This window comes from Bombyx mandarina, chromosome A1, assembly GCF_030267445.1.
Source record: "Bombyx mandarina strain Sakado chromosome A1, ASM3026744v2".
Lineage (NCBI taxonomy): Eukaryota > Metazoa > Arthropoda > Insecta > Lepidoptera > Bombycidae > Bombyx > Bombyx mandarina.
Window position 1 is genome coordinate 6583517 of NC_143234.1, and position 25210 is coordinate 6608726.

The window sequence follows — 25210 nt, forward strand, 5'->3', positions numbered from 1 at the left end:
CTTTAAGAGGATTCCCCATTTCACGACACACCATCTCTTTTGCAGACAACATGTGCTCTGGTTGGCGAAAGCCATTTCAGAGTGTTGGGTGCAGATATGTGGATATTTGGGTCACGGTCCTCATTTCGTACGCTAAAAGTCTACCAACCATATTTTGGTTATTGAACTGTAGTTTTTAAATGTAATGCACGGTAATTTGAGTCTGAAACACGGTTTTTTTTAGGTAGCTTGTATATTTAATTTTGATCTGGTAGCACTGGTGTGAACTGTGAATGTAACGCGTAATTAAAAACCGGTATTCTTAAATAAAAACCGGTGTTTATCGGTATGTATAAAAACCGGTTTTTCTCCGGTTTTCTTCGAACCGGTTTACATCCCTATTGCACACACACTAGACTTGCGCAAAACATCACTTGCCAATGTAATGTGAATACACACGTCACACATTTTTTTTTTCTAGTGACATCTGACAGTGCGTATTATAAGTCCGTTCGAATTGGTACCACTATTAGCCTCGAAGCCTTCAAGCATTACGGCTTTAAGAGCCAACCGTTTTGATACTTCACTCCCATATCTTAAGGTACATGTCTGTAATCTCGGCCCTCAAACATTCGAACAGTCGGTCTACCGATCAACTCATATATTCTGCGGAAAGTCTTCACTCTGTTGTTTCATGTACTATCATTGAACCTGGAATCTTATCGCTACAAAAATATGCAAGGTTAGATATGGATTAGAGATGGGGACCTATGGGAACTGGAGGGCACATGAAAAAAAATTTATAACCAAACCGTTGATTATAACTAAGGAGGCTCGCCAAATTTAGCTTGAAGGCGCAATGTTACCAATCACCACAAAAAAGGAGTTCATTCTAGAGATGCTAGATGATACAGTGAGCTGCAAAAGTGCAGAAGATGTTACAGTAATATTTTTTATGAAATACCGCCATCTAATAACTATGTGAGAATTAAGAATGAAATATTTTTTAGGTATTTTTTTTATTACCCTTGTAAGCAGACGAACGAGCATACGGCCCACCTGATGGTGAGTGGTTACCCTTGCCCATGGACTTCAGCAATGCCAGGGGCAGAGCCAAGCCGCTATCTACCGAGCCAAGCCGCTGCCTACCGTAGAAAACACAACTAGATTTATGCCGAGTATCATTGCGCTGGTAGGAAACAGACCTATAAACTCCATCTTTTTTTTTATTGCTTAGATGGGTGGACGAGCTCACAGCCCATCTGGTGTTAACTGGTTACTGGAGCCCATAGACATCTACGACGTAAATGCGCCACTCACCTTGAGATATAACTTCTAAGGTCACAAGTATAGTTAAAATGGCTGCCCCACCCTTCAAACCGAAACGCATTACTACTTCACGGCAGAAATAGGCACGGTGATGGTACCTACCCGCGCGGACTCACAAGAGGTCCTGCCACCAGTAAAAAGTCATCTAGTTGGATTTAATCGTAAATCGTACCCAGTATTATAGAACTAAGCTGTATTTCTGTAATCTGCTACTCAACAGACGGTCTTAACATAATCATAAAACTCTTTTTACATGCTTCTGAAACAGTGAACGGTAACCGCATACATTAAAATGTAAATTTCGCAAGAGATTCTTTACTTTCTCTAATTTAAGGCCGTTTGAAACAAGTTTAGGGCCAATTTCACTAAAAAAAAACGCGCATTTGATTTATTTACCTCTAATGAATCGTGATAGTTAATTTTGATTTTTGGATGTGACTGTTCTAGAATGTTACGTAATAATTAAAGACGGGTTGCTAGACCACAGTTTCTCTTTGTAGAGTGACGTGATTAAGTGAGTTTAATTTTTAGTTAAAAGATCTTTTTTGCCACGTACCATCCGGCTTTGGAATGAACTCCCCTCCACGGTGTTTTCCGAGCGCTATGACATGTCCTTCTTCAAACGAGGCTTGCGGAGATTACTTTATGCTAGGCAGCGGCTTGGCTCTGCCCCTGGCATTGCTGGCGTCCATGAGCGACGGTGACCACTTACCATCAGGTGGGCCGTATGCTGGTCTGCCTACAAAGGCATTAAAAAAGAAAACGTTACCTGTAGAGTGATTTTTGTTTGGCTTGGATGCTGCTATGAAGCTAGCTGCCAAAGCCCAGGATATTAAGGTCAACCTCCGGTCAACGAGGTCAACGAGGTATATATCTCAATTGTCACGGTATAGTCTATTATTAAATTAGTAACATTTATGAATCACGGTTTCTGTTGGAGCTCACACCCTGACAGACAGACTGGCATCAGGGAACATCTTATCATTAAAATATATGAAACATTATAATTATTAACGTTATTATCAAACATTCATATCGACGGCTATCTAAGTTGGAATCGCGAAAAAATGTTAATTATTTTACGAACTTTTCTACGAAATAAATTCTTTATTATCGATCGTACAATCTGATATGATTGTTAGGATAAGCATTGTTTGTTAAACGAGGGGTTTTTTGTCCTCGTTCCAAGTCTAAAGGTTCGCCTGTTCCTTCGCGACGAATAGCCTGAAAACGTCAAATCATCATCATCAGTCATTTTACTGGTGGTAGGACCTCTTGTGAGTCCGCACGGGTAGGTACCACCGCCCTGCCTATTTCTGCGGCGGGGCAACCGTTGTAACTATACTGAGACCTTAGAACTTATATCTCAAGGTGGGTGGCGCATTTACGTTGTAGATGTCTATGGGCTCCAATAACCACTTAACAGCAGGTGGACTGTGAGCTCGTCCACACCTCTCCTTGCGTCGTATTCCTCATTGCTGAGGGTCGTGACCACCTTTTTGTATCACCTTCGCACGCACGATTTTTCTCCATCCATTCTTGTCTCTGGCGGTGTGGAGGGCGTTGTGAAACGTGGAATCAAGAGCGGTGCGGATCTGGTCGGACCAACGTATTGGGCTACGCCCCCGAGGTCTTTTCCACACATCTAAGCAATAAAAAAAAAGAGTTGGATCCGTGAAGTTGCCTCAGGATGAGATGCTCTCACCCCAATTGCGATCAGGCTTACCGAGCGGAGAGATGAGATCAAGCTTCAAACATCAAGTTCAGCGCAAGCTTTCAATTTACACTAAAGCCGGGATAGAGCTCTCCCTGGCCGTAGAGTTCACAAACCAATCTATTAGTCAGCGGCTCTAGGTACCAAAAGTGGTCCTGATCGGAGGTGTTCGGCCTTGACTTCCTTTACTCAGCTAAAATCTGCCAATCTGATTTTTACAAACGCTAAATAAGAGTAACTAAGCGGTTCTCTGTTATCAAGGTTCGATTGACTAGTATAGCCTTAGTGCGATACTAGAGAAATAGTGAGAGTAACGTCATTGCCAAATTAAATTAATATACCAATGTCATCAAAATCCTGTTCAAAAAAAAAAAAGTCATATGAGAATTCAAATCAAAATCGTTGTAAGGAGTGGTTGTTTTTTGGTAGAAGGTTTGTTACAAAAATAACCTCAAAATTGAACAAAAAGTCTAAGAACAACAAAAAATCCCTCAAAATAAATGGATGATTTTTATTTCCTTTGAAAGTACCATATTTCCCTTCTCTTATATAAAATTTATGATATCATACAAAAAAAAATGCGCAACGGCGGCCCATAGAAGAATGGGCAATCTCCTTTGAAAATAATTGTACAAATCTTATCAAAAAATAATTGGATTTTATCTATTGATTAGGCTATCTGTGTTTTTCGTATATTTATTAAAATTTAATTTTATGATACAGTGACGAAGTTGTACTGGCTTAGTTTGTTAGTGTCACAGCTGAAGTTTAAGTGTACAAGTGTTAATTCGATCAAGTGACTTATTCATCAAAAGCTGTATTTTCTAAAGTATAAAGTTTTTAATCCCGACGATATAAGTAAGTTACAAAGAAACCTTCAAGTTGATAAATTATTACAAATAACGAGCTAAATCATTGTGATTAAGCAACGATCGTGCGAGAAAGACAACAAGAGTCTGTCTCTCCGCCACTTTCGGATACGGGTATTAAAAAAATACTAATAATAATTTAACTTGCGGGTAAATTAACCTAAAATCAAATTTCATTCGATTTTTTTTTGGGTTTACACAATATGTGTAAAAACCAGATATGCAACACATGAAATGTATCTAAATCTTTAGGATTATGGTCGAGTTTGTATAATGTGACAAACACTAGTAATTTTACATACAGATTGGCATTGAGCGTAGCATAATCAATGCCAACAAAAATAATCGATTTAACATTATTAATACATATTTAAAATCGATTTTAAAATAATTCGATATTCACTTAATATCCGTATCTCTACCCTTCGATCCTACGAAGGCGTGCATAGAACCAAGAGTTTATTCTCGTAAACCCATCGTGACTGGGCTCAGGTCATCCCACGCCAATATTTAAAATTCACATTAACTAACTAGATACAGCCTTGATACAATGTGGGATGACTGTGGGCTATTCTTCCATCGATTATTCATAGTCATTGCATTGTAGTATCTATTCTCATTGAATTGTAGTTCTGGTAGTGGTGGGAAGACAAGGTCTAGCTTACCGCAATCTAAAAACCGCTTTTTTCGTATGAAAGGTACCCCTCTAGCTTTTTTATTGCTTTTGTAGGCAGACGAGCATACGGCTCACCCGATGGTAAGTGGTCACCGTCGCTCATGGACGTCAGCAATGACAGGGGCAGAGCCAAGCCGCTGTCCACCATTTCTGTACCGCTGACAATGTGTATGTAAAATTCCATAATGTTTGGTCAAACAGTTAAGACGTGAAAGCGAAACAAACAAACTCACTTTCGCATTTATAATATTAGGAACGAATTACATGTACATATTTATTTATTTATTCACAATGCATCATGTAATATTTACATTGGCGGACTTTATAACTAAGACGTTCTCTACCAGTCAACCAAAGATAGAACAGAGTAATGGTAGGGGATTAAAATATAAATTAAATTACAAATACAATAACGCATACATACCAGACATAAGGGTAAATATATAGCTAAATACCTATGGATATTGCTGTTCGTTTTTTTCATAAATAAAATTAAGTACTCCACGAGCGGATTTATTAAGATGGAAATAAAATGTCTAAAAATAATCCAAATGCAGTGGGTTATAAGTTAAACCTAAAAAATGTACTATTCCCCTGGGGCTTTTTTTAATTTACGCATTGGCTTTTTTCAATTTCAAGTGTTGCTTTTTCGTTCTGGAAATAAAAGTGGTCGGATAGAACGAAATAATATAACAGTTAGATAACTAAGCTAATTTTCTATTGACGCCATTGACAAAAAATTTAGACAGTATAATCTTAAAAACATTTTGTTCGCAGTATCAGTGGCAGTAAGCACTCACCGACATCGTAAGGTCGCATGCCTTCGAAGACAAAAACCACTATCATAAATAATACATTCCGTCAATGAATGATTCACTTCGATGAGTCAGATTAGTTTTTCTCCTCACACTATTATTGTCTAAGCGACTAGTTTTTGTGACGTTCGGTGGTTGCGAGTTTATGTTTTATTTTTTTTATGAATGAAAGATTACTGGTGGCCCGGAGGCCTTTCCAGGTTAACCAAGACAGGTGGTGAGTAAAGGCTCAGCCAGGAGGGGTGGGATTTTCTAACAGCTGCCCGAGCGCCTCCAAAGGAGACCTAACAACTCAATAGCAGCTACTTGCGAATGAATCTACTACCAGATCGGAATCGCGACCCGCTGAGAAGATCCGGCGAGAAACTCAGCGGGTGATACATGGGTTAGGTTGTATGTCGAACACGAGTATAATATGTTATGCCGTAGCCGTCTTTTGAGTCCAGTTGGTTGGTCTTCGAAACAATGAACTCATGAGACCTAATACAATATAAAAGATTATCTATAAATAAATCTACCGTAAACGAGCGTTTACTAATGAAAATAACCAGTTAACTCTGGGCGAGACCTCAGTAACTGTTCGCATTTGTCTGCAAAGTCATCTCTTGATCTCTGTCGCTGAAGTCTTGAGATAAACTTTGAATAACGTTGAGTTATAGCTTTCGGAAATTTTTATAAAATAAATCACAGCACGTTGAAATAAGTGCACTAACAATAAATAGGCTTTCAAAAATAATATTTATGTTAATAAGATATGTACTCCTCTGAATAGTGTTTCCTGTGTCTTTTTTTTCGTCTTTTTTATCATGATCTTCGAATATTCTCTACAACAGTAGGCTTCGCTGTGTTTCTGGCGTTGTCTGATATCATACTTCAAAATAATCCGTGCATCAATGATCGAGAAATTCGCATACAATAAACATAGTAAATATGTTTACCGCCATATCATGGATGACCCTAAGACTATAATATACTTACAGCTAATTGCTTTAAATGATATTAATATCAAATCAAAACTTCACGAACGCGGCTACTTTAAAACCTAGTCGTGATTACGTTCGTGCAAAGGGCAATAAATCCAACATTTGTTTCCGATTAGAAATTCAGGATGCACGTCTGACCGGACGAGTCGACCGTCGCTCGGTTTCACTCGGGTGAAATCGTGAACGAATCTCGGAAACGACGTGTATGTTTTGTTATTTAAGTATTGACTTCGGGTTTGTGAGTTATTCATTAGTATTTGACCTAGTACTTACGAGGCTAATGAATCTACAAGTTCGCTTCTAAAAATATATTAAATTAACGAATACAGTACAGCGGCTTAATGAATATACATAGTAGTCTAGGTGGACCCTGAGCTCGTCCCCCATAAAGCGATAAAAAAGAAAAAAATTGTAAACGTATAAATTACAATCAAGAGACGACACGCATGCGATGCGAAGGTCTAATCAGGGCCCTGAAACTGCTATACTTTAAGACAAATATTTTTTTAATGGAAACTAGAGACATCTTGTAGCGAAAGCCCCTAAACGTATATGTTGTTAAAGTTAAGGCGTTTAATTATTGTATAACTAAACACAAAAAAAAAATTATACAAGTCTTTATTTGTTATAGACAAATTGATTAAATTTTATCAATTTGTGGTTTCTGAAAATTTACAAAATCCTTCATTAAAAATAAAATAAAGGGTACGTAATATAGTACTGCCTTCTACAGGAGCAATGAGAAACTAATCAATGCGAAGCCATCTAGTGGCCGACGCCCACATTTTTTGAGTGCTTGAGTTACTTATCTATAACTAAGGTGTTTTTATTATCTATGGGTTTAATGAATAGGTCAGCTATAAAAAAGTCCTTTAACATAAGGACCAAAAAGTAAATTCAATTGAGACTTCTGGCATCGCGTCATGCGTGGTGGCGGCAATGGAATGGAATCCGGAAACGATGTATCTGAACATAGCTAGCTAAGATAGGCGATACCAAGGGTTAGAAAAGGCCTAAAGACGAACTAAAGTTGATTAATTACAATTCCCAAATCCCAAAAAGAAATTAGAATAGGTCCAAAAAGGGAAAGTAAAATTGATTTGTTGTTGAGTTGTTTGTTTTTGGGCTCTTAGCATTCCGTTAGGTTATGTAGCAGATTAGGCGTTTTGCCAGACATGCGATATGACAAGTGTTTTTATAGTCTATAGTCAATTTTCAAAATACGAGTGCATAGAGACCTTAGAACTTATAATTCAAGGTGGGTGGCGCAATTACGTTGTAGATATCTATGGTCTCCAGTAACCACTTAACACCAGGTGGGCTGTGAGCTCGTGCACCCATCTAAGCAATAAAAAAAAGAGTACCGTAGTAAACTTAGCCGTAGCTAAGTTTATACACCGCATTGTTGAAGCTAATTAAGCGAGCTATGATTATTGTTTTTAAATCTTCCTAAATGTCAAAGTGTGGTAATCCATAAAATTTCTGTCAGACTGATCTCTAACCCTCTGTCATCAAAATTAACCCGAAACTTTTTCGAATTCCAGCTAAACAGTAGCGCGAGCGAGATGAGCATCTAACCGAAGTATTCGACAAGAAATGGCGATGCGTGGAGCTGGGGTGGCTGGGAGCGGTACCTCTCGGTCCCGGGGGGAAGCTCAGCGAACCCTGGACGAGTTTGATGAGTTAGCAGGCATACGAGGGGGTGAGGGAGGAGAGCGGTCAGTCTACGTGCTGGAACACCTGGCCACCTTCACAGTGACTAGAGAGACGGGGATTGTCTACCCCGCGGACGGCATGAGGAGGCTGCTGCAGCTGGAGAAAACCAATGGTACAGACTTTAAAACTGTAATGGCCTATGTATGATATAAAATTTCCGTAATAACTGGTGGTTGATTATGAGCCTCGTCCGTTTTCTTCTTCTTATTTGTTCCGATTTTTAAGCTGAACAATACATTTAAGAATTTAAAGTATCCCAAATTGGACGCTGATTGGTTTTACTGGTAAGGCGTCTTGTGACCCAGCACGGATAGATAACAACCCGTGCTTTTGGTACAAAAGAAATGAAACTTTGAACTCATGTGTCAAGGGTGACGGCATTTCAGTCGATCGTTCGACTTCTGGACGAACCGACGGACGTGTCTTTTCATGTTGAGTGATCAATACCAATTTGGCCGGGAGCTTGTTCACTCGTCTAACCAATGAAAATAGCTCATTCTGAGCCGTAAAATTCTGAAATAATTCGTAGAAGTATTTATACTGATTTAATTATACATAGTAATTGAAGAAGAGCTAGCCAGGTCTTATTGTGTTTCCGATTCTTCTCAATGGCATTATAAATATACGGTGAAGTCATGACAATTAGAAAACTCACTTGCGAAGGTCTGTTTGAACACCAAACCGGCTTAGGTCTGGTGAGTCGCGATATTTTATAATGCACCACTTAGGTTCCGGATTCGAAATCAAATCATTGTCATTATTTTTGTGAAACGCATTTTGGTGTTCGATGTCCAACGTTTCCGATATTCGTGAAGTAGAAAATATCCAAGAACAGAGTCGTTGGATGTGCTCAATAAATTTGTTCATAATTTTTTTGGGTATTCCAATAAATCTAGAGGATTGCACAAAGTGGGAATGAGTTGCTCGCTCCGGGCATTTCAATATTATTCTTTAGGGCCTACTGTACTAACTTTTACACGTGCAGCTTGTGGGCTGGATATACTCAAAGATCGTACAATGCTCTCCGTGTTCAATACAATAACGCGTTTAGGGTGCTGGTGGTGCTGCCCCGCTTTTGTAGCGCATCAGGGATGTTTGCAGACGCGCACATAGATTGTTTTTACGCTACCATGCGTAAGAGGTGTGCATCTCTGGTAAACAGAGTGAGGGCCAGCTCCAACAGTATCCTGAGCATGATCGCAAGCAGGCTGGACTGTATATACATGGGTCGCTGTGGTGCCATCTCCCATGGGATGTTACCACAGTAATTCATTGTGATCTAAATATAACTAATAACATAGGTCAAGTTTTATTAACAATTTATATGAGTCATGGATACTTGAAATAAAAACATTATTATTATTATTATTATTATAATAATTGTTACGTTATAATACTCATTGTAAAAATGAATATTTAAAAAAAAATCTAATATAAAAAGAAAAACTAATATTTAAAAAAAAAGACATGCCCGCTGAGTTTCTTGCCAATTCTTCTCAGGACGGAGGCTAGTTCTTGTGAATTGGCGGTAGTTCTTTTGACGTTCAACAACTATGTACTTTCATTTATGTTGAATAATTTTTTTTTGATTTGATTTGATTTGATTTGATTTGATTTGAATGTTATTTTTATTTTCAGGAATTTGGAGCCAAAAGATGCAATTGTCTTTGGAAGGACAGTGGGTTCTGGTTATGGATTACGAAACTGCTGTGAGTATAAACTTTTTTCTTTTTTTTTTTTATTTATTGCTTAGATCGGAGGACGAGCTCACAGCCCTCCTGGTGTTAAGTGGTTACTGGAGCCCATAGACATCTACAGCGTAAAAGCGCCACCCACCTTGATATATAAGTTCTAAGGTCTCAGTATAGTTACAACGGCTACCCCATCCTTCAGAACCGAAACGCATTACTGCTTCACGAAATAGACAGGGCGGTGGTACCTACCCGTGCGGACACACAAGAGGTCCTACCACCAGTAAAAAATTAATACATTTAATGTTTTTACATTATGACCTTTATTGTTATACTCTTAAATATGTATATAAATCAATAAATTACTGATGATAGGTCGTATTGTAACCGGTATATTTCACATCCCTGTTTATTTCTGCCGAAAAGCGAACATCGTATGGTCCGATTGAGCGTAGGGTGGTATAGCTATTATTAAATAACTTCGACCTCATGTCTAAAGGCTTCAATAACCGCTTAAAAGACTAGATATTAGGGCATACAGCTAATCTGCTGTCTATTCTTACGATATCTTCTGAAAACCTCGTGTGAAATAGTAAAAGAAAGAAGCTATTTATTTATACCAAAACTATACGTTGAAGACGAAACTAGACGAGAAAAACTCTGTCGGTGAGCTTATTGAAGGTAGAAAGAATGAACGCTACTCTGGTGACATCTCGAATAATTCCTTAGAGCATTACTGCTTCATGGCAGAAATAGGTGGGGTGGTGGTACCTACCCGCGTGGACTCACAAGAGTTCCTACCACCAGTAATTACGCAAATTACAATTTTTCGGGTTTGATTTGTATTACACGATGTTATTCCTTCACCGTGGAAGTCAATCGTGAACATTTGTTGAGTACGTATTTCATTCGAAAAATTGGTACCTGCCCGCGGGATTCGAACACCGTTGCGTCGCTCAACACGAATGCACCGGACGTCTTATCCCTTAGGCCATGACGACATCACCGTATAACAGTTGTAAAGCTTAAGATCTGAGGAGCTCGTATTTTGTCTGATAATATGGAAAGCGGTTGCCGAATGCCTGTATAACATACCTTCAGGCACACAAGATTTTAGTTCCAATTTCATTATAGCTAATTCAACCTTCAAACTGGAATGATAGCATGGTTGTAAATACCCGTGACTGTTTGGATCAGAGGTCTGGAACCTCACGTCTCGTATAAGACTCCCTTGGCCTCCGGCATGGAATAACCATCAAGGTTAATCAAGGAAAACCGTACAGCGTTCGAATCCTCGGAAATCAGAAATTAGGTACAGGTGACTTATAATAGGTACTTATAACTGAAAATTCCGTCTTATTTTTTTTTACAGTCAGTGATGGAGCGGTTCCCGGCTTCGTGGGTTCATTCACCCACCGCATTCACGTCTCCAGAACCAGCTGAGCTCTACAACAACGTGCTCGCCTTCGTAGTGGGAGCTCCTGCGTCACCGGCAGCCGGCTCCCACCAGGAGGGAAGGAGAGAGCTACATATATTCCAGTGCCATGACGTCAGCGCGCAGACACTCGTGGAAGAGCTTAATGCTCTAAAGTGAGTCCGAGATAATCTGATTAAGTCATAATTGAATTTGTTTATTTTCTCGAAACGATTATTAAAAGACAGTTTTACTGTTTGATCTTGTGTTTTTTTTTTACATTTGAAGGCAGGCGAACATGCGGCCTTGAGTGTGAGTGGCCATTGTGAGTGGTCATTGTCACACACTGATACCAACAGTACGATCAAGTTTCCAAGCTGCCATTTAGTACAAATTCATAAGAAATTCTTCGGAAATGTTAACAAATTATTCCTAATCACAGATATCATAATCAATATTGCTTAAAAGAGTTTTAGTGTAACAACTTTACTGCTAGTATAATAGAAGGATTCATTTTATGATTCATAGTAATCGAAAGATTTACTGAATAAACTCACCGCTGAGAATCACTTACAATTGCCCTCTGACTAAGCTATTTAATACTTTCTCTGTTCATTGCTCTGTTTGTTTTGTGTTAACCAAAAGCATTGACTCGTGCAGTAGAAATTGCGGTACGTGGGAGTAAACATATGCGGTACGTGAGAGTAAAATTTTTAAGTCACTGCAGATGGAATAGCTTACCATCCATCCCATTTACAGTGGGAACGAGTGTGCTCATATGAACCCCAGCCTGAATCCGTCAATTCCATTAATGAAATCTGAACTGCATCCACTGGTGTCCTAACGTTCATAATGAAATGCTTAATTGCTTTGCTACACTAACGCGGCAGAATTCAAAAGGATACAAAACGCCTTACCACCAGTAGTTATAAATGTCAGGCTTTTTATGGAAGAACTGGTATACGACTATAATAACTATAATATACTAGCTGACCCGGCAGACTTCGTAGTGCCTCAATCGATAAATAAAAGACCTAAACTTTTGTATAAAATAAAATTTAAAACAAACAAAAGGAATCCGTCCGACGGGGGACACATCAAAAGAAAAACGTAATTGTTGTTTTTATTTAATTCCATGCATTTTCATATTTATTTACCTTTTAAACCTTCTCTGGACTTACACAAATCATTCAAGACCAAAATTAGCCAAATCGGTCCAGCAGTTCTCGAGTTTTAGCGAGACTAACGAACAGCAATTAATTTTTATATATATAGATAATAACTATACTAGAGACCTTAGAACTTATATCTCAAGGTGGGTGGCGTATTTACGTTGTAGATGTCTATGGGCTCCAGTAACCACTTAACACTAGGTGGGCTGTGAGCTCGTCCACCCACCTAAGCATTAAAAAAAAACCACGGTCTCTTGAAGACACTCCCATCATCATTACGTTAAGAGCTTCAATTTTGAGGTGCTATTTTATCTTAGTCAGGCACAAGTCAAGTATTGTTTTAAGCTGTCTGGACTATCTACATTACACATTATTATTAACCGGGTCTTTACAACGATTTTCACGTGTAATGAGTTCCCGATATTTAGCCCTGACCAATTCGGTATCGGCTCATCGAGTACCAGTGGTAACACCGAAATAACGAACCAAAATAAAATGGAACTCGATTTGACTTAACATAATGATAATGGAAGTATTTTCAAGAGACCGTGGTCATGTACCAGTTCTTCTGTAAAAAGCCTGACATCTACAAACTACTGGGGTTAGGGCGTTTAGTGTCCTGCCTAATTTTACCACGATTTCGTACCTTTCTAAAGGGTGGAATAACCATGCCATCGATCCTTAAATCTCAAGAATTAAGACAATTTTTCGCGATTTCGTACCTATCTAAAGGGTGGAATAACCATGCCATATATACTAAAATCTCAAGAATTAAGACAATGCCTATCTCAATTTGAATTCTTCATTCGGCTAGTAATAGTATATTATTATTCTCCGCGTCCGAGTCATCTAATTCAGTATTTCAAATATTATCCTAATTACTAACTATCAACACACAAAGCTAAATTACCAACGATTTGAAGTCGTCGTGGCCTAAAGGATAAGACGCCGGTGCATTTGTATGTAGCGATGCACCGGTGTTCGAATCCCGCAGGCGGGTACCAATTTTTCTAATGAAATACGTACTTCACAAATGTTCACGATTGACTTTCACTGTGAAGGAACAAAATCGTGTAATAAAAATCAAACCCAAAAAATTATAATTTGCGTAATTACTGGTGAGTCTGCACGGGTAGTTACCACTACCCACTCAGTCTATTTCTACCGTGAAGCAGTAATGCGTTTCGGTTTGAAGAGTGGAGCAGCCCTTGTAACTATACTGAGACCTTAGAACTTATATTTCGAGATGGGTGGCGGCATTTACGTTGTAGATGTCTATGGGCTCCAGTAGCCACTTAACATCAGGCTGTGAGCTCGTCCACCCACCAAAGCAAACAAATCGCATCATCGCTCCAGTATTTATCGTGAGTGTTTTTCGGCCAAGAAATATCGACAGTTGAATCTAAATCGCGAACTGTCAATTTTTACATTAACTTTGAAAACGTCTTATACGCCATTCGACGTCGATTGCCGGTTGAATCTATTTACTTACTATTCGTGGTATAGATGAACTAGTACTGGTCTCATCTAATAAAAGCTGCGGACAGAATATACTATCAACGGGATCAGACTTAAATTATCTAACATAGTATTTCAACCCAAGATCCCGCGGTAGGCTCATGAAAAGCTGGTTGATTGTGGTAAGGGCGGATATGCAGGAGAGGAGAGGTTAATCTCACTCAGAAGGATGTCGAAAACCGGATAAATTGCAAGAGTTTAAGTAGAAATGCAGACCGTGATACTAAACCGGGTAAACGCTAGGAAAAAGAAGAAGAATTATTTCAAACCACAGTCCACGGATCCGGTCTGACGGAATCCTAAAAAAACTATCCGACATTGCATTCCCGATATGACATTGCACGCTGATGATAAATCGTTCATGAATGTACCGAGAGATATTAAATCCTTTTCATATGATTATCGCACTAATCTTATCGCTATTTTACGTTTAATAGTACCTACCTATCGATTTTAGAATATTCACAAAGTCGTACTGGTTAATCAGTTTTATTGGAGACCATTGACATCACTGCGCGAACGCTACCACTCCCTTTGAGACATGAGGTCGAAGTCAAAGTCGTACTGTATTAATAGTTCTCCTATCCTTTAAGCCGCAGCGCGTGACTGATTTCTGGTAGAAATGTACATACCCATGCAGGGTTACAATACGTACTAACAGCAGTAAATTCTCCAAAACGGCCACTGAAGCTCTTGGATTTTTTTAAATTAAATCAATTCGATATTAATCTAAATACGTAAATTCCCTTTCGCGATTATATATGTGCGAAATTAAGTCTGTCTGGATGTCACACGTCCAAACAACTGAACTAATTTGGTCAAAATTCGTAGGTCGTAAATGTAGGTCACCTTGGTTTCCCCTGACTGAGTAGCGTTATCCACCAAGTCATTTAAAGTATATAACTATACTGAGACCTTAGAACTCATAAATCTCGAGGTGGATGGCGGCATTTACGTCGTAGTTGTCTATGGGTTCCGGTAACCACTTAAAATCAGGTGGGCTGTGGACTCGTCTACACATCTATGCAATAAATAAGAAAAAGACAGAAAGCTGTATTCGAAGTCCGTAAATATGACTACGTGACAAAGAGCGGCATCAATAGAATAGGTATATGCATTTAAAGTATTACATATCTTAACTTAAGCTGAAGTTTTTTATCTTATCAATCTTAATACATGCTCAGCATCCCAGTTTATTCTGAAACTCGGTAGAGCGCAGTAGTGATAATGAAACATGATGTATATAAAAAGTTTGTTCCCGCCTCCCGTTGCTAGCTACACGTGGTGTGTTTTTATGCCATTTTACGGTTAAAAAAAATTGAAGTATATACATATTTCTTGACCTGAGAAATGTAATTGTGAGTGGTGTGAAGTGAAAATCTATCTGCACGGACCCGTGTTTGTGAAAGATCTATCTTATTCTGTGATATTCTACACATGACATTTAGAACTGTTGTTTATTACGTACTTTTTTCCTTGCCTATTTACTGGTAGCCCATGGGGCCATTAAAGCTATAACTAGTGTGTAACGCTAGTAAGGTCGGAGTCTACAAATTTGCCTATTAGTGTAGCAAAGCCCTATCTTCCTATTACACAACTAAAAAGTCGCGTATTTCATAAATCGACATAAAATAACTTTAGAATTACGAAAGACATTTGTCACAGATAGAAATCGGACGACAATCTAAAAAATGTATGAGCAATAGCATGAGTGTTTGCGATAAGAAGAACGTAATGTGTTTAAATAATTTATTTAGGTAACGCATAAGGAGTATAGAGTTTGTTGTTTTGACAAAAAGGATCGATCTAACAGCCCACCTGATGTTAAGTGGGTAGCCCATATGGTAACGTGAACTCCACCCGTGATCTTGAGATACAAAGTCGTACTCTTTCTTCATTGAATAATGACAGGTTCTATGCTTCAATTCGGAATGCACGACAGCTTCGCGACAGAAACAGGCATGATGGGTGGTACCTATCCGAGCGAACACACAATACGTCCTACCACGAGTGTGCTTAGTGCGAGTTTTGTAACGTTATCGATAACGTAAAAGTAAAATCAAATTTGTATGGATTTTGATCGTTTGCCTACGTTTGCCGCTAGGGGCGCTGTTCGAACTGCATACTTTGAATTACTTTTACGCTATCGAGATCGTTAAAAATTCACACTAAGCACACAGTACTTAAGTTAAACAAAACGTTTTGTTACATTATTTCGGTGTTGTCTGAATAAAAAATATATCAAATAAAAAAAAGATGTCTGGTGTCGTAGGAAACCGGATAGGAACGAAGTCCCTTATTAATTATAAAAATAATAATTTTAAGTTCTATTCGAGGTATAAAGAAAATAATTATTCGGGTATACATTTTTATTATGTTTTTTTTTATTGATAACAAAAAAAACTATACAAAGCTATCAACTTTATTTTATTCAAAATTATTTAAAGAAAAATATATAATAATAATATACAAAGAAACAGCTATTTATATGAATAATAGTTATAACCGTCATCACGTAGACTATACATTAGACACTGTATAGCCATCATACTAAGACTATACATAAATAATAAAAATCTTACGTTACAGACGTTTTTTCCCGATTACGGTACCCCTCCGCATCGTCCCATAAGGAATTTCGTTCCAAAAAACTCTATAGATAAAATGAAATAATAAAATTTCCATTTTTATAGCCACTCAAAAATGTGATTCTAAAGTACATATATATACTTTTAAAATATATTTATTCTAAAACTACAAATATGATGGAAAATGGAGTATGTTTTATTCGTGTTCATTAACAGCTCTTAGAATATAATTATTATTTTTTGTACAGGGGTGTCGGTCGAGACGGTTCCGCTGACGGAGGCCGCGACTTCATTATCGAGCGGGAGCGGGAGCGCGAGCGAGAAACAGAAAGCGACAGACCTCAGAGACAAGTAACTATGCAAATCATTTATCACATTCACATCATCCACAGAGCGTTTCCAGAGATCCTTTTTGCCACGTACTATCTGGTTTTAGAATAAGCTCCCCTTTACGATGTTTCTCGATTAGATGGGTGGACGAGCTCACAGCCCACCTGGTGTTAAGTGGTTATTGGAGCCCATAGACATCTACAACGTAAATGCACCATCCACCTTGAGACATAAGTTCTAAGATCTCAGGTATAGTTACAACGGCTGCCCCACTCTTCAAACCGAAACGCATTACTGCTTCACGGTAGAAATAGACTGAGTGGGTGGTGGTAACTACCCGTGCAGACTCACAAGAGGTCGTACCACCAGTAATTACGCAAATTATAATTTTTTGGGTTTGATTTTTATTACACGATTTTATTCCTTCACAGTGAAAGTCAATCGTGAACATTTGTCAAGTACGTATTTCATTAGAAAAATTGGTACCCTGCCTGCGGGATTCGAACACCGTTGCATCGATAGATACGAATGCACCGGACGTCTTATCCTTTAGGCCACGACGGGTTCAAATCGTTGGTAATTTAGCTTTGTGCATTGACAGTTAGTAATTAGAAAAATATTTGAAATACTGAATTAGATGACTCCGACGCCGAGAATACTATTACTAGTCCGCGCGGGTAGGTACCATACCTACCCGCGCGGACTCACAAGAGGTCCTACCACCAGTAAAAGTCCTTCTGTAAACGAGCCTTATGGAGAGTACTTAACGGTAGGCACTGGCTTGGCTCTGCCCCTGGCATTGCTGACGTCCATGGGCGACGGTAACCACTCACAATCACGTAAGCCGTATTCTCGTCTGCCTACAAAGATAATAAAAAATATATATTAAAATTTTAAATTCGTTCCCAATTTCGACTTCTGATATATATATAGATAGCTTCTAATGTCTGAGCTCTACCGCCCGACATTCCAATAATTTTCATGATCTCACCATAAATCTCTTAATTCATATTCAGTGCGTTTCCAAATGTTTCGTTTGAAGCTAAAAACTGCTGGAAACGGTCTTTATTTCAATAGCCCCAAGGCGTTATAAAACGTCTCTCTTCCGTCCACTACTATACTCCAAGAGTGAGTTGTGACACGGTTTAGACCCTGGCATTGGACCGCCATGGAGATGATAAAGCGTCGTCGGTTAGACCGCGACCCAGATCTCACATCTATGGACCTATGATAATTTCTTATGATTGTAGCCGATTAAAAATCGTGAAGGACTCTAGAGGTACATGTTCATTTTTATCCTACCTAAGCTAATAGCCTCGACAGGATGTGTAAAACATTATGCCTGATATTTTAAATTATTAGCGACAAACAAATCCAAACAATTCCTTACTGAATAAAAAAAGACATTACCACAATTTAGCGTTTGTTCGTTGTATAATAAACAAAAAATAAATTTTATCTGATAACTGAAAAAAATGGCCCAAGTAAAAAGCATTATGACGTCATCTTCACGTAAGTACAATAAATATATTATCAACATTCTTTTATACATAAAGAACAGATTTCACAGAAATAGAATTATCGTTTTAATGACAGGTAAACAAAGCTTGTCAGAACATCTACTCTTTTTTTTTCTATATTTAAATAAAAGTGAAATGTTATCTACTAATAATATATTATTAGATTTAAAAAAAAACAGCAAATTAATTCCATAATTTTTGTTATCGTACTGATACTCATCAGGATATTAGAGTGAAGTCATCAAATTCTTGTATCGTCATAGCTTCTGGATGCGTGTGCGATTTTAAAGTCGATCAAAATAACGTTCAAAGATTGCATTACATACAAACAAACATACATACAAATCAAGCTACACAAAGCGTTTTAAACCGCCAGAAAATAAAGTTTTAGGTATATATAATATATTGTAAAGAACTTTTTTCATGTCCCATGCTAAAGGCCTTGTTAAGACTGAATAGTCTTAGCTTGATGCCTGTACCAACATCTCTATGGTCCCGATCTTCCATAAAGCCTTAGTCAACAAACACATAAATCTACATATTAATACGTTAAGCAAAAATTTTGTATCCCTTTTTACGAAAATTGCGCGGACGGAGGAGTATGAAATTTTCCACACTTATAGAGAATATAGAGAACAAGTGCACAATGCTAATATTTTTTTAAAATAATGCATAAAAGGTACATTAAATCAATAAAGAAAACATTACACACACTACATACCATGTATTTGACGCACACACGCATGCATACTATTTATTTTGATTTTGACATCTGTTGTCAAATTGAGAATAGATTAAATATTGTTTGTCTTTGTTAATATTTTTTATAGTGTAGTTTTGGCGAAATTTGTGATAATAGAAGTATAAAATACAATCATAATAGTGTACAAACTTAAAATTCCTATTAATTATAGTCGAATTTCTACTACTGCGAGACCTCTAGTAAATATAATTAGGCCATTCTTATCACTGCTCTTGCTTGGACTAGTGTTGGCAAGATATCCCAGTTTGAACCCCATGAGCTCACCTACAAAACTGCGCGTAATTTGATAGCCCATTAGACTACCAACTATTACTATTTACTGGTGGTAGGACCTCTTGTGAGTCCGCACGGGTAGGTACCACCGCCCCGCCTATTTCTACCGTGAAGCAGTAATGCGTTTCGGTTTGAAGGGTGGGGCAGCCGTTGTAACTATACTGACACCTTAGAACTTATATCTCAAGGTGTGTGGCGCATTTACATTGTAGATGTCTATGGGTTCCAGTAACCACTTAACACCAGGTGGGCTGTGAGCTCGTCCACACACCTAGGCAATAAAAAAAATATATATTAGGTAAAGAAATGACGAAACTGAGAATGATTTGTGATTCACGTAGCAATTATAAAGCAATGTCCCCAAACTATTAATGTTAAAAAAAATGAGATCCTAATTTTTATTTTAAATGTTTTGCTACCGTTACAAAATACGTAAGCCATAATGCGTATTGGAAAGATAGCGAAAAATAACATATCATTATTTAAAAAAAAGTGATTATCGAACTGAAATTATTTGAATACTGTGTTTTTGCCACCAGACAAAAGTAAATAGATTATTAATTGAAAAGATAACGAAATTAATATTCATAAAAATTCGGCACCAATTTCTAGAAGCCGTATTGATATTATCGAATATTGTCCGATCGCTATCAAACTTTATCGTTAGATAAACATCGATGTGTATCGCTTTGATAAGCAATATTTCATTTGATATATAATATAGTTAGATCATTTAGATTCATGTTAGTGATTTAATTTGTAAATATGTACATTCCAATTCAGGTAGTCGGAACGTGATTCAGAATTTAAGTAACAAAGTACATACGGATAGATATATAAAAACTAAGCAGCCATAGTTCGATTTGTGAAATTTTAACGTACAGCTTAAAAAGAGACATACACAGAGAGAGGGAGAGAGAGAGAGAGAGATAGATAGAGAGTATGCTTTATTGTACATCGTAATAAACAAAAATGCGAAACATTAAATACAAAATGTACAAATGGGTGTTTTAATCGCTAAGAGCAATATTTTTCAGACAACCATCACGTGAACAAGAATCCCTTCAGGAAATAAATAAACCGCGGTGTACTTAAAATTATCTTCTTGCTCGACAAGTTTACATAATTTTTTTGGGAAGAGATAGGTAGTAATAATTATATTTTTTACCGAGGCAAGTACTAAAGCCCGCACGCGGATTCTTATTCCTAGAGCGAAACAGTCGTGTGTTGGGATTTAACGGAAAGGGATAACCATTGACTTTGAACTTATGTTTCAAGATGGACCGGCAATCAAGTTATGATGGCCTCTGGCAATTACTCAAACCCACTTTGGGCTTTGATATCGCTCGATGCAATCGCAAAAACAATATTAAACATACAAGAAAGCGATTTTTTTTTTATTTTTTTTTTATTGCATTGATAGGTGGACGAGCTCACAGCCCACCTGTTGCTAAGTGGTAACCAGAGCCCATAGACATCTACAACGTAAATATTGCCACCTACCTTGAGATATGAGTTCTAAGGTCTCAGGTATAGTTACACCGGCTGCCCTACCTTTCAAACCGAAACGCATTACTGCTTCAAGGCAGAAACAGGCAAGGTGGTGGTACCTAGCCGCGCGGACTCACAAGAGGTCCTACCATCAGTAATTACGCTAATTATAATTTTGCGGGTTTGATTTTTATTACACGATGTTATTCCTTCACCGTGAAAATCAATCGTGAACATTTTGTTAAGTTCGTATTTCATTAGAAAAATTGGTACCCCCTTGGGATCTGAACACCGGTGCATCGCTCAACACGAATGCCCCGGGCGTTTTATCCGTTAGGACACGACGACTTCAATAGACGACTCCATATTTCCTTCTAATGCCATGAAAATATGAGATGAATGAAGTATTTCTAATTTGGACCTCAATCTAAGTGAAGACTTATTTATAGTAATGAAAAAACACAAAAACAAAAAACAAAAACAATATCATTTTATAATTAACGACGAATTATGAAATTAGTCTTGCAGATTGAAGAACCATTGATAAGTTTGAGGCTACTAAAATTAACATTCGATTCTTATCACAAAAACAGAACGTACTCGATTTAATCTATCTAACTTCTATTTATACATGATACCAGTAAATAATTCCCATTCGTATAAATATTAGAAATGAATTAGTCCAAATGGTTCCGTACGATCGCCTTGCCTTTTCTCTGCCCTTAATTCAATGCACCTTCGGGTCTTACGAGCGGCAGCCATGTGCTGATCTCTTTAGTGACCTCACTAGTGATATAAGTTCTAAGGCCTCAGTATAGTTACAACAGCTGCCCCACCCTTCAAACCGAAACGCATTACTGCTTCACGGCAGAAATAGGCAGGGTGGTGGTACCTACCCGTGCGGACTCACAAGAGATCCTACCACCAGTAATAAACCTTACCTAACTACCTGAGCTCACGGGGCTCTAACCTGAGGACAATTTTGCTAGCTTCACCGAACGTGACTACTTTCTTGGTGTTCAATATTAGTCACTACAATACAAAGACGCAGTATGTGCCTACATAATAATATGATGTAACAAAACGATTCAATTAATACCGACTGTTCACTGTTGTTTCGATTTATAACACAAATGGCATTCGTGGTCTGATTGGCAAGACATTCGATGTACTAAATACAATAAAAAATCTATTGACATACTACCAGTAAAAAAGTATTAATGCGGATTACGAGAGCTATTCGTATCAAGTGGTACGATTGTGTAGTTATAAGAATGTGGGGCAGCCCAGATTAGTCAAGACTGTCCCACCCTACAAGCCGTTCGACAAACAGTTTATTATTATTTTTCCTACCTATGCTGATAGCCTTAAGAGGCTATTTCAGCTTCTCCTTAACGTGTAGGTGAGCTCACGGGGCTCAAACCGGGAGTGTTGCTAACACTGGCCCTAGCAAGAACAGTGCTTCGCAGAATCTACCACCGGATCGGAAACGCGACCCATTGAGAAGACCCGACGAGAAGTTCAGTGGGCTGTGTCTGTGGGCTAATTTACTCGTCGAACCCTTTGTCGGAAGCGACAGGTTCGGCGAGGACGGTGACCGGTGCTTGAGGTACCTAAAAGCACCGTTAAAGGATCGGAAGGATCCGTAATGACGTACTTAGGGCGACGTCGACTGTTTACCAATCGGTCCACAGGATCGGGTATGTGCAAACAGAAGCCTTCAGACGATGCACACGCGATCCCTGTGGGGGCGTAGGTATATATAGCAAACGAAATCCCCCAAAAAAAACCTAAATTCCGTATTTATGAATCTAATTACCGGATTACCCGAGAAGATTATGTATTCACCGATTTTAATCATATAACGTTCGATAAAAATTCACTCGTTGCGTTGAATTCGCGGTGTCATGACGCGAACCTACCACACGTATACACGTCAGCAATGGGAAGCTGTTATGATTGTGAGTGTACAAACAAAAATGCTCTAGTAAGAAATTTGTGTGAATTGTGATTGGCTTAGTTGATTGTGGTTTATATCTACTCTATTCCAAGTGTGAGATTGTGTTATATAATTTTTTTCTCTATATTATTTTTCAACGATAGATTCACTAAGAATTATTTGAAACAAAAATTAATATTTGTGTATTTTTTATTTTTTTATTTTGTCGTAACGTATGGACGGGAAAGCGAGTTCACAAATCGCTAGGTCTTGAGTGTGCCCACTGAGTTTCTCGCTGGATCTTCTCAGTGGGTCGCGTTTCCGATCCGGTGGTAGATTCTGCGAAGCACTGTTCTTGCTAGGGCCAGTGTTAGCAACACTCCCGGTTTGAGCCCCGTGAGCTCACCTACGCGTTAGGGCGAAGCTGAAATAGCCTCTCAAGGATATCAGCATTGGTAGGAAAAAAATAGTTGAGTGATTACCGAAGCCCATCGACGTCACGTGGTGAGCACAATTACCCACCTTCAGATAATAATAATATGATGTGAATTATCCTCTTTTAGTTCATCCACAAATAAAAGACGTGAAATCTAAACCTCCATTGTTTTTGTATTAAGTTTGTATTAAGATTTTTTTGTTTTATTGCTTACTGTGTTATTACGTATTCAGTCTAAGAAGTGGGATAATAACGGTAACAATTCGATTGACACTTTAACCTTTTTGTTATAAATTCAAACATATCAAAGACAGAATCCAAAGATGATTACGGTGTATTCGCGAAATATCGCACCTTATTCGGCCTCTAAGCTTAAGACCACTGTACGCAATCAATCTTAACATATTTGAAACATTTAACTTGTGGTATGACCTCTTGTGAGTCCGCACGGGTAGGTACCACCACCCCGCCTATTTCTGCCGTGAAGCAGTAATGCGTTTTGAAGGGTGGAGCAGCCGCTGTAACTATACTGAGACCTTAGAACTTATATCTCAAGGTGGGTGGCGCATTTACGTTGTAGATGTCTATGGGCTCCAGTAACCACTTAACCACCGGTTGGTTGTGAGCTCGTCCACCCATCTAAGCAATAAAAAAGGGTTAATTTTAATCTAGTTCGTTTTTTTCTAACCACGGTGTGTTTAGATAATATTTCTACTTTCCAGTACAATACCCGAGCCGAATAATTGCTTCGGCAGTTTTGTTAATACACAGAGACCACGATTTTGTTTTTTTTAACAGTTCCCAAAATTTCGACGTCATTGCAAAGACCGCAAGCTAATTATTCTTCTTCTCTTCTTAGTCGCATACTTCATTGCTGAAGGTCGTGTCCTTTAAAGCCCTTCGTGTTTCTTTGTACCATCAGCTTCCATTTCCTTCGGTTTTTGGTTTCTGATTGTTAAGAGCGGGTTATTATTTATCTATCCTTTTTCTGGAATTCGATGACTACCCTACCGTACTCTAACGACAGGTAAATATGATCTCTGGAAGCGCATCTTGGTTGAACGCGATTGATTTCTCTAATTACGTTGGCGATGTAAAAAAATTATTTTGGAATATGAAAAAATTTTTTTAATTTAAGTTTCATTATATTTTCACGTCCATCACGAAACTTAAGCAACAGAATCAACAATGGTCCGAGAACCAAAAAACCTATACAGCATTTTTTTGTGAACAGCAAATGTCCGCGCAATTGGGCCGCGACAGAGAAAGAGAAAGGGATAGAGACAGAGACCGTAGCGGCTCTGGGGGCGAAAGAGACGACGCTTCATCCACAGGCTCCGAGCGTCTATACGAACAAGACATCGCCATATTGAACCGTTGCTTCGACGACATAGAGAAGTTCATAGCAAGATTACAGCATGCGGCTGCAGCTTCAAGGGAGTTGGAGAGGAGGAGAAGATCCCGAGGAGGCAAGCGAGCGGCGGCTGGTGAAGGAATGCTCGCAATGAGAACCCGTCCTCCGCCAGAGCGTGATTTTGTCGATGTCTTGCAGAAATTTAAGCTGTCCTTCAATCTGTTGGCACGTTTGAGAGCTCATATCCATGACCCCAACGCTCCGGAGTTGGTGAGTAAAATAATTTTACACTTTACTACTACTTTCTACTTTGATACAAGTTTAAACTTTTCAACTCATTTAACATCCGTATGAGTTTATCATTATTTTCTTTCAGTTCAGTTATTTTCTCACTCACAACTCCTATTCATTCCTGTTGCCATTTTTCTGTCCAAACACCCAGTATTTCTGAAGAAGATTGACAGTTGCACTGCCTATAGTAAAATTTTATATCCTATCGAATTAAAATATAGATAATTGATTTGTACAGTAGTCAACATCTGACTAGTGGGATATGGTAAATAGAAAAATTACTTAAACGTAAAAATTGTAGTGTAGTGTACTTAACTTTTAGTGTACCGTAGTGTATGCGCACTTCAAA

General features: G+C 38.3%; 1 protein-coding gene across 8 annotated transcripts in view; it reads left to right on the forward strand.

The window, feature by feature from the left end:
* The window catches only part of LOC114248702 (epidermal growth factor receptor kinase substrate 8), a 61551-nt gene that overhangs the window by 19186 nt on the left and 17155 nt on the right, over positions 1 to 25210 (forward strand). For 6 of the 8 annotated variants that reach the window (XM_028182060.2, XM_089739764.1, XM_089739763.1 and 3 more), the window contains exons 2-6: positions 7910 to 8193; positions 9720 to 9790; positions 11145 to 11362; positions 16713 to 16815; positions 24451 to 24840. In XM_028182060.2, coding sequence (XP_028037861.2) covers positions 7962 to 8193; positions 9720 to 9790; positions 11145 to 11362; positions 16713 to 16815; positions 24451 to 24840 — 1014 coding nt within the window. In that variant the 5' untranslated portion in view covers positions 7910 to 7961. Of the gene's footprint in view, positions 1 to 3732; positions 3881 to 7909; positions 8194 to 9719; positions 9791 to 11144; positions 11363 to 15095; positions 15161 to 16712; positions 16816 to 24450; positions 24841 to 25210 lie in introns of those variants that run through there. The other 2 variants (XM_089739762.1, XM_089739768.1) reach the window with 2 other exon arrangements.